Below are 13,139 nucleotides of genomic sequence, written 5' to 3'. Positions count from 1 at the left end.
TATCGACGTCTCTAGGTAAATCAGTAAATGCAGCTCAGACTCTGCGCCTTTTAACGGATAACTATTATTACTGAAATGAGGTGAGTTATCTTCATTCGCTATAGAATTCAGAAATATATATAATTAAAGATATTTAAAGAATTTCAACAGCCATAGCTATTGTATCGTCTTAACATGTTTTTGTCATCAGGTGTTAGAGAATCTTAAATGTTCATCAACTCTAATATGTCACAAACTTTTCTGTATAAAAAAAGAATGAAAATATATCAAAATTGTATAAAATATACGTATAAACTGAACACAATGAACGGGTGATATAAGAAAGTCTATAGTTTTATGGCATAAAACATACACACACCGCGAGACCCAGCGAGACCCACTGCGAGACCCACTGCGAGACCCATCGCAGAGTATAATGCAAACTCAATTGACAATTGATAGTTCTATATATGAAATATATAGATGTTAATTTGCAGTAAAGCGAAGCCAACATTTTCACTCTGAAAACTCACATGTGCAGTTTAAAAGGCTACATATGTGATGAAGAGCCCTTATAGTGTGCAGCGAGCTTCATCCGCCGAATATATAACATATATATATATATATATATATGTATATATTTTATGTCATTTTTCAATTCGACACAGGCGAACAAATACAAATCAAGCAGCGATAATATACAGTTTCTAAATATGAATTTTAGTTTACAAACTCTTCATATTTATCAGCTACTGGCATATATATATATATATATATATATATATATATATATATATATATATATATATATATATATATATATATATATATATATACTCTAATAGTCTCTGTAATATAATACAGCGCATATCATTGCTGTTTATATATGGTAATTTGTGCTCTGTCGACAATCCACGCGGTTTGTTTTATTCTAATGTTTTCCCTAATGAGCGTTTTGTTCTTTCAACAATCTTCAAATAACGATCACGCCGTCGGTCGGCAGTTGGTATTTGCATCGAGACAAGTGGCTTCATTTTAACGCTCCAATGAGCATCTGACTTTTTCGCTGCTGGTAGAAATATGCAAAGTTGTGAAGTCAGTTACGTGGCTCGTGGAAACCAGGGTCCAATTCTGAGGTCTGAATTATCCTTGATACCGTAAAAATGTTCGAGTTCTTTTTTCCTTGAAGCTTATTTTGTCCCGGGCAGTTGTTCAGCTGTAGCGAATTATAGTCTAATAAAAAGTTGTGATGTATCGAGTTTTAATAATCTGTTTTTGTGATTTCCACTTAATTATGATCAGAGAGTTGAAAATAATGACATAGACTTTCATAAAGATATTATCATTATGACATTCTAATTGATACATTGTATAAAAGACTGACTGGATAAGAACTATAATTACTGGATGTAGTGGAGACGTTTTGTCAACAGTCCGCGTGGACACTAAAAATAAATCGAGTATATTTTATATGCTATAGAAAGCACTGGCCAAGAAAGTAGTTTCTGCCGCAGCATACGCTGTTATCACATAATCTGGCTGAATTTCGGTTCAAATTGAATTCATCTAAGACACAATTGAATTGTGATGGGGTGGCCTCACACTTTATCGTACCCTAAAGGGTTTTAGTGCATCATATTCTAGAAGAGAACGCGACAGAAGGCAACATAAACACTGCAGCAGTTACAAAACAACCCGTGATACAAAGTCAACATTACACGCATTTCATAATGTTTTTCTTTTTATGGCTGATTAATAACCAGACGATCATGTTATATCTATCGCTAATGAAACTATGTGAACAAGCTTTCTATAAGAGCAGCAGCAGCAGCAGCAGCAGCAAGCTCTCCTTCATATCTAGTGAAATCAAACGGCATGAGAAAAACAAATCAATCGCAAACGTTTCATTCGCTTGTTTTTTTACAGTTGTCTTTTCTCTTTGTATTGATTACGTTACGTCTCTAAAAGCAAAGCTGATTCGTCAATTGGCAGATGTTCTTTTTTTGCGTGTTAATGCGTCTTTATTTTTTGACCTTTCACACACAATGGCGACGATACGATCTAACATCAGAAGGATGAGCGTGATCCATTTCACGGACTATTTCGTCCAAAACAGGATGCGAAGGATCAAACTAATGATTGTCGACAATAAACCGACACCGATTGCATGCAGCAACGCAACGCGTGTCTTAACCATCCATACAAAACGACAATTTCTTATTCGACCCTTTAATTTCGTGCCTTCACTTTTTTCAGGACCGAAGAAAACAACTGCAGATTTCCGATGGAAAAGATGGGCGATTCTAATATGGCCGAGAAATGTCCGATCAACGCCGATCACAAATCCATCGACGGGGACGTGAGAATAATAGGAAATAATAACACGTCGCGATACCCGCGACACGCCGGTTACTGTTACTTCTCCCGTACGAAAACTATACTCACTGCATTGACAATATGCGTTTTAGTGCTTATTGTAATTATATTAGGTGGTATTCTAGGCGGGCGTAATAACTGTCCGCCTTCAGGAACGAAAGACGATTCGGCCGCGGCAAATAGAATCACGATATACGCGCCGGTCAAGCCGACCATAGATCCCAGCCTACCCTGGGCTAATATTCGTTTACCTGGCAATATCATACCGTCCCACTATAGAATCGAATTACGAGTGGATTTGACGACTTTTAAATTTCGTGGAAAGGTCGCAATACGGGTTGAATGTATGTCCGATACGGAATATGTTATAGTACACGTGACGAAATTAAAGATAGACCCAGCGCGCGTGTTCGTGAAGTCCCTCGGTGTCGGGTACAGTCGCCAGTTACCGATCGTTGAACAACTCGAGGTGAAACTGCGTCAGTTCTACGTGATACGTATGCGCGACGCGTTAGAAAAGGGAAAACAATATGAAATTGTTTTGAACGACTTTACCGGTAATGTGACCGATGATCTAAAGGGGATCTACAGGAGTTCATATCGGACAAAAACTGGACAGAAAAGGTAAGGTGTAGTGAGTCCAAGTCGCTGTGGACGGAATTGTTGCCCGTAGTAAGGGGGATTCGGTTGGGTTAGAACGAAGCCAACCGCCACCTCCTCCTCTTATGCCAGTCTTAGGAAAATTTGTGCATCGATTTCAGAAGATTCACTAGAATTGGTAAAACTTTTTCGTTTGTTTTTCGTTCAGAATTTGCTTCCAAACTTAGTTGATTTGAGGCAAAATTGTAGGAAAAAGAAGCAAAATTTTCACCTCAAATGTTTCTAGAAAATTTGGAAATTGCTTCTGTTTGCATTCTGTACGAGTATTCCCAGAACCTAACATTTGCGTGGGTACCTTAAAATAAAAGATGGCCTGCTACGGACCTGTACCTAAGTACCTAAGTACCTAAGTACCTCAAGTACCATTGTACTAGCCAGAATTTTCTGAGTTTACCATGAAGGATGCCTTTTCGTTGGAAGAGTATCAGAATTTCTTTTCTAGAAGCGCTATTGGTTGAATTACACAATCAATATCTATTCTTGATTAACGACCTTTCAATTTTCAATAAAGACATTATATAAAACTGGTTCAATATGCCGACAACAGCCGCGAAACAATGTCATAAGTGTCATTATATGCATGCGTCCTGCCCTTTATTGTGAACTGGTATTTGGACGACCGGCAGATAAGTCACTGCCACTGTCTTTTGGGAAGGACGCTTCAAAACGAAGTGAAAGTAAAGAAATAAGAGATAATGTCAATGATGGACAATATAAGACAGTACATGGGAAAACCTCTCCTAAGTCAATGATCCACAGCCATAACTTGTCCAAAGAATCTTCGGGGCAGAATTCCACAGATTCAACAGTGTACAGGTGATCCTCTATGTTAGAATGCTGATACCAGATACAGGGATACGGTTTCCATTGATCAGAGATAACCTAATAATTCTGGGATGTTATTGATATGTTTGAATTTTGAAATGTAATTTAAAGATCAATAGAAAGTCGACCGCCTATCACAAATGTATCATTACCCCGTGCGCAGAATCTACGGAGAGTTTATTCAATTACACTACGCGCGCTACCGGAACCAACCGTTACGAGCACTCGCATCCCAGGGGCCAGTTCACGTTCTCTTCGCTGGGCAAAACATTAACTTTGTTAATTCTATATCCCATCCTCGTCAATGTCGATATTGTTTTGTATTACGTGCTCATCAAGCGGAACAAGTTCCATTCGCCCCAGTTTCTGCCAAACTCGGGGAATGAGTAGAGAATATTGAGGTAGTTGTGAATCATCACCGTGGCACTTCAGTCAACGCCGGATGTGTAACTCGCATCACTTGACGCTATTATTCTGAGTATCGGGTTACGCGTGGTTGAAGTATGGGAAATGTCTGTATTGCTCAGTACGCTATCAGCGAAAAGGTAGCAAAATCAAACCACGTTGAAACGGAGTCTTAGAGTTCATTCGGTTGAAGCTATAGCCCCTTACAAATGGACGAGACTTGTTTTATTCTATTTTGCTTACTTTTTGGGTTTCATTTTAGTTCTTAACAGAATGCCAAAAATCGCGGAAAATAGCTGAATATTATACCAGTTCTGCACTTAGAAGGATTTACAAAGAGTCTCCTTCAATTAAGTAGAATCAGAGACTAGGAAAGGATCCATTTTAATTTCTTGAATTTGAACATTGTAACCATGCCTACGAAATGGAGTTTATATTTTTCTTTTGGGGCCAAAACAACAAAATCAGGGTAGTGTTTAGACAGACATGGCAACAATGTTCATATTCAAGGAATTTCGGCAATATATTGTGTGATTTAGCTTGAACGTTGCAAATCCTTCTAATTACAACAGAACTGAAATGATATCGGATATTCAGTTGTTGTCCAGGATTGTTGTGGTCATGTTGCAAATGAGGTGCCTTTGGGCCTACCTCTTTTGCAACATGATGGGTCCATGCACAGAAAAACAGATCGCATCGGCATTAACAAATGGTGTACTCCAAGATACAACGGAAGCTAAGTCACTTTGAAAAAAAAATCATGCCATTTGAGTTGAAATGCTTTGAAGGTGGGAGTAAAGGTAGTGCTCCGTCAAACTGTCACATTGCCGACACACTACACCGTGCATGTAACAGTACTTATGATCGAATACAAGCAAATGACACAGAAACGAAAGTGTGAGATATTTGTCATTAAACTTTTCAGGACAAACATCGAATACTGCAACAGATATAACAATATTTGATAGAGCAATTCAAGCGACACTTTAGTGGGACCTGCCAAGAATGTTGTGTATGTTGTTCATCTTCAAACTGAAGATTTTTGGAATGCATAAGTATTCATTCAATCTGTAAGCTTATATCATTAATTTTGGAAGCAAAATGTTTTGGCCTCGATGCGCCGAGAGTGATTTGAATATGAAATATTTGCATCATACTCTTAAACCACCACTTGAAGGGCTTCCACTAATGAGTTTAGAGAGAGCCCGGGTTCCCAGTAAATGGAAGTTTCAGGTAGGCCTATTAAATCTATATTCAAACCCATACAGTCACTAGTTTATGTAAATACTCTCAACTAAAGTAACCAAATCATTTCATTAATTATTCAATTTGTAGGACACTTTCTTGTGCAAATAAAAATTGCAGTCCCTAAATGTTTCGATAAGGTAGTGCGCGGCATACTTGGTTTTGTCGTTACGTTCGAATTTCAAACTAAAGCCTTCACGATTGTTGGCGCCGGGAGATGTTGTCAACGAAACTCATTAGCAGCACTTCAGCGCCTGGAAACAAGCGAGCTGTTCTACACAGCAAATTACCTTGATAAACGGCAAATTGACAAAACTCAATTACTGCCTCTCTCAGAGACTCTTCTCATACTGTCTTCAAGTCATTTGCGCGAACTGGCGAACGGGGATATTGTGCAGTCACTTGGGTTCTTGTCCAAAACAGCAAACAAAATTTTCAACAGTGCACCACTCCCGCTCTGTCCAAAAAGATATTTGTCTTTTACTATTTCTACTTTATCAATCATTATTTATCACAAGTCGTTTCAAGTGTTTGGTAAATCGAACATTCACGTATCACCAAGGACCGCCTTTCTCTCTGTCCTTGTCTGCCTCTCTGAATGACAAACTGCCTTTTACAAAAGTTACGTTTACCTTGATTCAGGACAACACAATCCTGACAATGATACCAGAATTAATTTGACTAATTGTCACTGCGCGTATACGCAGACAACCGACTGTATGATGAGACAACCCTGGACGTGATGGCTTCTCGGCCAATGAGGGGAGTGGTGATCTTCCGAGAAAGACTAATTCGACTGTCACATCGGAAAAGCAATGAGCACACAACATGAACAAATTTTTCATGACGACTCAAGAGAGCAATGAAAGACCACATAATCCGTACAAATGCTCATTCTGGAATTTAGTTTTCAACTGATTTTTTTCAGGTACCTTCTCGCGTCGCAGTTGCAGGCCATCGACGCTCGTAGCGTATTCCCATGTTTCGATGAACCGGCTATGAAAGCTATTTATGGAATATCACTGATTCACCAACCGGGTTAGCTAACAAAACTCTAACACAGTCACACTAAAATCTGCTGATGATTATTCTAATGATATTATTGATGATTATGCTGTTTTTCTATGATAGGTTACACGGCATTATCCAATATGCCTTCGATTAGAAACACAACTCTCCCTGATGGTTGGATAAAAGCGGATTTTGCCGATACTCCCAGGATGTCTTCATATCTACTTGCATTTGTCATTTCGGATTTTACTTTCCGCGAAGGTTCCGGTGGAATCGGACCAAAAGTAAGTTACATGAGCAGGAAATTACGTATCCCAGGCAAACCATGCATGAGTTTGAAAAGGTCACCACCGTAAAAACAAAAAAATAGTTGAACCAGCTCATAGTAGCCACACCCCGAGTCCCTGGCCAGAAGAACAGCAGTTTGTAGGGGTTCCCCAGGCATTGTAATGTTAGAAACCTGATACACGATGGTCTAGGCACTTGAATTCAAGAGAAGGTCTTAAAAATAGTGTCTCGTTATTCGCAGATACGTATTTGGGCCCAACCGGAAGCCTACAATCAAACTGGATACGCTCTGAACGTTTCGAGAAAGTGCTACGAATTTTTTACGGATTATTTCCAATTGAACGACACTGTTCCTAAATCAGGTGAGAGGTTGAATCATTAGACGATATCCAATCAGACAGTCGTAAACGTGACGAGTATTGTTATATATTATTAGTTCTATCGATTGCATTATATGTTAGATCAGGTCGCCTCTCCGGATTTCGCGGCTGGAGCGATGGAGAATTGGGGTTTGATAATCTACCGCCAGACCGCCCTGTTATTCGACCCAGAACGATCCGCATTGTCGAATAAATACTTCGTCACTTTAGTAGTTGCCCACGAGGTGGCGCATACTGTAAGTACGTTTAAGACAAACGGAAGATAATCAAGTTGATTATGAATTGAAACAAAAAGATAAAAATGAACAAACAGCAATATTTTGGTTTCTCATATAGTGGTTCGGGAACATGGTTACGATGAAATGGTGGGAGGACCTTTGGTTAAACGAAGGTTTCGCCAGTACACTAATGTATTTCGCTATGGACTATATCTACCCGTCATGGAAAGTGGTAAGACAATGATCCATGTTCCGCTTTTGTCTAATGCCATGCATTAAGAAGATCATTGTTACGGTTTCTATTGGTTTCTGTAGCACGATCTGCAGTTGATTGACAGTGTATTCGCTGTGATGACGAAAGACTCGCTGATTACGTCACATCCGGTCTCTGCCCCTATCGAGGACCCCGATGATATTGTGCAGTTTTTCGATTCTATCTCCTACGATAAGGTGACCACTATCAATAACACTTTTTTGATAAACCTATCAATTTTTAGTATAGACATAACATCTCCCGTTACATACTTGAACGATATAGGGTCTGGCAACTTTGAGGATGCTGAGGGGCTTCCTCGGCTGGGAAAACTTCAAAAGAGGCCTTCAGAAATATGTAAATAGATACATGTATCGTAATGCTGAAATGATAGATCTTTGGCACGCATTTGAAGAGGTAAATAATAAGGCAACGTTTTATGAGACATTCTTAATTAAACTAACGACGACAAAATCTTTCCTGTTTGTCACATTCACTTCCAACTTTGTTTACATAGGTTTCCAATCTGGAATATGATATTGGTGAAATCATGGACACATGGACGCGACAGATGGGATTCCCGGTTATTACCATTAAACGTCTCGGTAATGACAGAATACTACTAGAACAAGAGAGGTTCTTATTGAACCCTGACCAGGTTTATAATCCAACTGACAGTCCATATGGGTAAGCAAAACGACTGGTAGACAATCAAATAAAACCAACTGATAGTTTCCTTTTTCCAAAAGTTGTTGTCAGTCATGCATTGATTATTTTTACATAGGTACAAATGGTTCATTCCTTTTCAATATATAACACAAGACAATCTAACGCCGAGGACACATTGGTTACGTTTGACCTCAGGTTTGACCTAAGACACATCTGAGCTTTACACAACAGAGGCTGCAGCAGTTGGTGAAAAGTTGGTCATAGTATAACCAGTGGATAGGTTGACATAGTGGCAGTTAAAAGCTCATAGTTACTATATACACGGGTTATCTTTAACCAACCTTTGAGCGACTGCAGCCCCAGACTGGCGTATGAGTTGGATTCAAACTTGAACTGGTATCTTGTTTCTGTAGGTGAAATCTATGTGCCTGATAATGCGTGGATAGTAGGAAACTGGGATCATAATGGATTCTACCGAGTGAATTACGATGTCGGACTATGGCAGAAACTTATTGAGCAGCTACAACGTGATAGAACGGTATGAATTTCAGCGTTAAAAACTGCTGACATACATGTTTCATTTTATATCCGCTAAGTAATGAATATCTATATTTCATATTAGGTGATTGCATCTGCAAATCGAGCAGGTCTCATCAATGATGCCTTCAATCTGGCTAGGTAAAATTATACTCTTCAATTCTAAACCAGCTGAGGCTGCAGTTGCTGGAAAGTTGGTTAGAGTTAACCAGTGGATAATTGATATAGTGACAATCAAAAGTTCATTGTTACTATGGTATTCATCCACTGGTTATCTTTAACCAACTTCAGCAACTGCGGGCCGAATGTCAGAAACGGCTATGCCTATTTTCACCATTGTTTTCCAGGGCTGGTAAATTGGACTATAAGATCGCGTTGAACATATCGTCATATTTGGACAAAGAGGAAGATTTCGTCCCGTGGAAGACGTTTATAAATTCGATAGCGTTTATAGAAGGAATGGTTTGTCGCAGTGAAATCTATGGCGAATTTAAGGTACAGGGAACCGTGGTGATAGATGCTTGAATAATAATTCAGATTGAGGTTTTGTTAGTAATGAATAAATGAATGTTTTTTTTCAGAAATTCATGAGAAGGTTGGTAGCTCCGCAGTTCCGAAGGTTGGGTGTTGGAACCGGACGTCCTAAGGGGAACCTCCCTGAAAGGTAACATAAACATGTTCTTATGTTCTGCGAGGTTTATTCATAAATCATTGTGATGACTAATGAAACTTATATCGAAGTATTTTTTTAATTTCGTGTAGAAATTTGAAGATAACTCTATTGGATTCTGCTTGCCGTCTGGGAGTACCTGAGGCGGTACAATATGCACAAAAAGCCTTCAAAGATTGGATGGAAAATGGGAAACCGTAAGTAGCTCCTTTCGAACAGATTTCAGATTTCTATGATGAACATGTTCTTCTGGTCGTTGAGATATTTATGTCGGATTTTAATTTCAGAGTCGAACCCGACTATGCTTTGACAGTATACGCTACCGGTATCAGCCAGGGCAGTTCAGACGAATGGGATTTTCTATGGAATAAGTCTCAATCGACGAACGTAGCGTCCGAAAGAGAAACGATGATGATGGCTTTGGCGCATACCAGAGAACCGTGGTTACTGTGGAGGTAAGCTTGATGTAGATCTATAGTCCAGCTATTCGTTTGGAACAAGGACTGTAAAAGGCATCTTCAAAAATATTCCATTATTTTGTCAAATTTGTATTCGTCATAACTTTGATAATTTGTCTAGATACGCGAATTGGTGTTTTGATAATAAGAAGATAAGACAACAGGATATCAGAGTGGTGTTTGGTTACCTGTCATCAACACCCCTAGGGCAGAATGTTGCTTACATGTTTATGTTGACGAAATGGAAACAGTTAAATGAAAGGTATCAAAAGAATCAATTGGAATTCACTCCAAGAATACAAAGCATCTTCGGAGCGAAGATTTGAAAAGATTACTATTTCATTCAAGTTGTTGATTATGATTTTAATTGTAGATTCCGCAATGATAATTTTGTGTTGCGGAGCGTGGTTACTCACGGTACCTCAAAATTAAACACCAAATATGAACAAAATCAGGTTAGTACATCGTGGAGCCAATTGGAAAAACTGAACCCAGAAATTGGATACATCGACATAGAAATGTTACATTGGTGTTTCATGTATACTTTTGATGAGCAGCAACCGTTAGTCAGGTTAGAATTTTTCAATGAAATAAATTCTTTATTTCAGGTCGAAGAATTATTCCGAAAACAACCGCCAGACGGCAAAGCCCGCAATGAAGCGAACAATGCCTTGGCCTTGATGGCATCGAATGTTAAATGGATGGAAAATAACTTCAAAACTATTTCCGATTGGCTACAGTTAAACAATAAACGATGAATGAACAAGCAGCGCCATCTAGTGGCCTACAAGATCTGACAGCGACACCTATATGTGCGACAAAGCAGCCATTTCTCACAGTGGCAACATATCATCAGACCTCTCCACACATGCGCAGGTCTTATCACATTCAGGGATGGGTTGTCATAGTAACGGGTTGTCACAGTAACGCACACAATCTCCCGTTTTATATTTTTACATTTTATTGAACCCTAAAAACTGGGTAGAAATTTTAACAATGAAACAAACAGTGCGGGTCCCTTAAGGACAAGGCATTCTTTTTTTTTTTAAATTAGGCTTGCGCAACGCAAAACGCATACAATTATTTAATGTTTGGTTAAATTTTATCATAAATCGTTATTTTTACTGCCATTTTCAACTGAAAAAACACAAACTGTGTAAAAACAAAATGTGTACATGATTTATGTAAATATATAATTATTACATCTTAATTATAATTGTGATTACGATTTATCCGTATATGTAAACATGTATACTTTCAATGTGATGAAAAAATGAAAATAAAGATGGCGACGGTTAAACCTAACGGGTACCTGACCTTGAATATTCCCCCACGTGATCGTGAACACATTGTGCGTAATGTTGTTAATTGTTGTGTAAAGTGTAAATGGTCAAAATTAATTGTTAATGTATATTTTTACACGATACTGTTTTTTCAACTAAATGTGGTCGATTTTGTGTTCAAAATATTAATATTCCCCGCTCTCGTATACTGTAATCGATATATGTCTATATTTAATCGACGATTAATCTAATAAATGTAAATGTTTAAATTGGCAAAAATCAAATCATATCTCATTGGGGACCTACTTCTGAATGGAAAGTTATGTTCCAGCAAAATGCCGCAAATTATTGAGTCAATCATTTTTATCCTGTCTTTAAATTCTATCATCTCGTTTCAATGTATAATCGATATATTTGTTAAATAAATTAATGTGAATTTTAAATAAACGGTATAGTTATTGTCTATTCAATATTTCATTAGAAAAAATGCACACGATATCTGCAGTCTTTAGAGGGCGAGTTGAAATTCCATAATAGTTTCAAACCCAACGCTATTTGCAGACATGGTTTTTAAAATGTCGTATCAAACATTTCAAACCGGTGAGAGCCCCATACGCTTGTGACGGGCACAAAATCGCAGCCTGAATCCACATGAGGCTGTAGAGGTGTTGAAAAACTCATTGTTTGAGTGCAATCACTGCTTTTCAAATCATGTCTGTTTTGATATGGCAAACATTTTCAATCTAATCATCTGAACCGAATTTTTGCAAGAAACCAAGATGCCCGTTACGCGAGCCGGAAAGAAAGCCGACGCAGTCGATATAAGGATAGCACGAGAACTCTTTATCATCATCAACCTGGTAAATCGGCAGCCTCAACCAACAGGCTGATTATTCTGCTGGCACAATCGATGGTACAACCGAATTTTCAATGGATCACGAATCACTGGATCACGGTGTTGCTTTGGACCTTCAATTCATCGACGCCATCCTCTAAACTACCCGAATATCGGCCTAGGTTCGAAGATTTATGAAATGAGAGGTTGATCCGGTCGAAACTGAGCCCGGAGTGCGGAGCAAACCTATCAACGAGTAACACAGACCGCGGCAGGCGAGGATAGGTTTATTCGTGGTGGTGATAGTACACATCGCGCGTGCGCAGTAGTACACTTTACTGTGGAGTGCGTAACCGCTGGCAGACGCTCGAATTGAAATTGAAATCGTTTGTAATCGTCTGATTAAAATGTCTACAGAGGAAGTAAGATTGATTTTTAGTTTCAGGTTTCATATTCATTGTTATTAAGAGTGATTTATTGTGATTAATTGGGTCAAAAACGGAGTAAAAAAGTCGATCCTTCTCAAAAAGTTTTCAAGAAAAATTGGTCTCTTTTCTCATGGATTCTGAGCGTTTTGGAACTGCTCGATATTTCCAAATTAATGTACGTTGTGTACTTAGAAAAGTAAACATTGAAAAACCTGAAAATAGATGATAGAAACGAGTAGAATTGCATCCCAAAAAAATGAGCAAAACAACCCCTGGGGGGGCCGAGGCAAGAAACCCAAGAAAGGCAGTTGGATAAAACAATAACATTTGCATAAGGATATGTGCAACCCTGGGAACATTGGTGTTTGTGAGAAGTAAATCTTTTTCTCCCTTTACAAGTATATTTTCTCATTATTTTTTAGCGCGCCGATATCAGTAGCGCCGGTAGTGGTTCGGGAGAGACGATTGACGGTTTCCCAGGGGTCGATAAAGCAAAGTTAGAGGAAGTGGAAAATTTGACGATCGAGGAATTTTTCACGGAAACCGAATGGAAGAAAATCGGCGCGTACGAAAGACTTCATTTGGGAAACGTTCGTCGGAATTATGAAATGCTGAAATG

General features: G+C 38.7%; 1 protein-coding gene across 1 annotated transcript; it reads left to right on the top strand.

Moving 5' to 3' along the window:
- The first annotated feature begins 2,272 nt into the window (after positions 1–2,272).
- Positions 2,273–10,732, top strand: LOC141914155 (aminopeptidase N-like). The gene is made up of 19 exons (XM_074805422.1): positions 2,273–2,979; positions 6,419–6,528; positions 6,622–6,768; positions 7,014–7,151; positions 7,251–7,405; positions 7,506–7,619; positions 7,703–7,837; positions 7,926–8,057; positions 8,158–8,327; positions 8,425–8,504; positions 8,723–8,847; positions 8,932–8,987; positions 9,194–9,341; positions 9,428–9,510; positions 9,609–9,713; positions 9,804–9,971; positions 10,096–10,236; positions 10,348–10,429; positions 10,583–10,732. The coding sequence occupies exons 1-19, from the start codon at positions 2,273–2,275 to the stop codon at positions 10,730–10,732; spliced, it is 2,946 nt and encodes a 981-aa protein (XP_074661523.1).
- The last annotated feature ends 2,407 nt before the right edge of the window (positions 10,733–13,139 follow it).

This window comes from Tubulanus polymorphus, chromosome 12 (genome assembly GCF_964204645.1).
Source record: "Tubulanus polymorphus chromosome 12, tnTubPoly1.2, whole genome shotgun sequence".
NCBI classification, from domain to species: Eukaryota; Metazoa; Nemertea; class Palaeonemertea; order Tubulaniformes; family Tubulanidae; genus Tubulanus; species Tubulanus polymorphus.
This window is presented reverse-complemented; position numbering and strand designations above follow the sequence as displayed.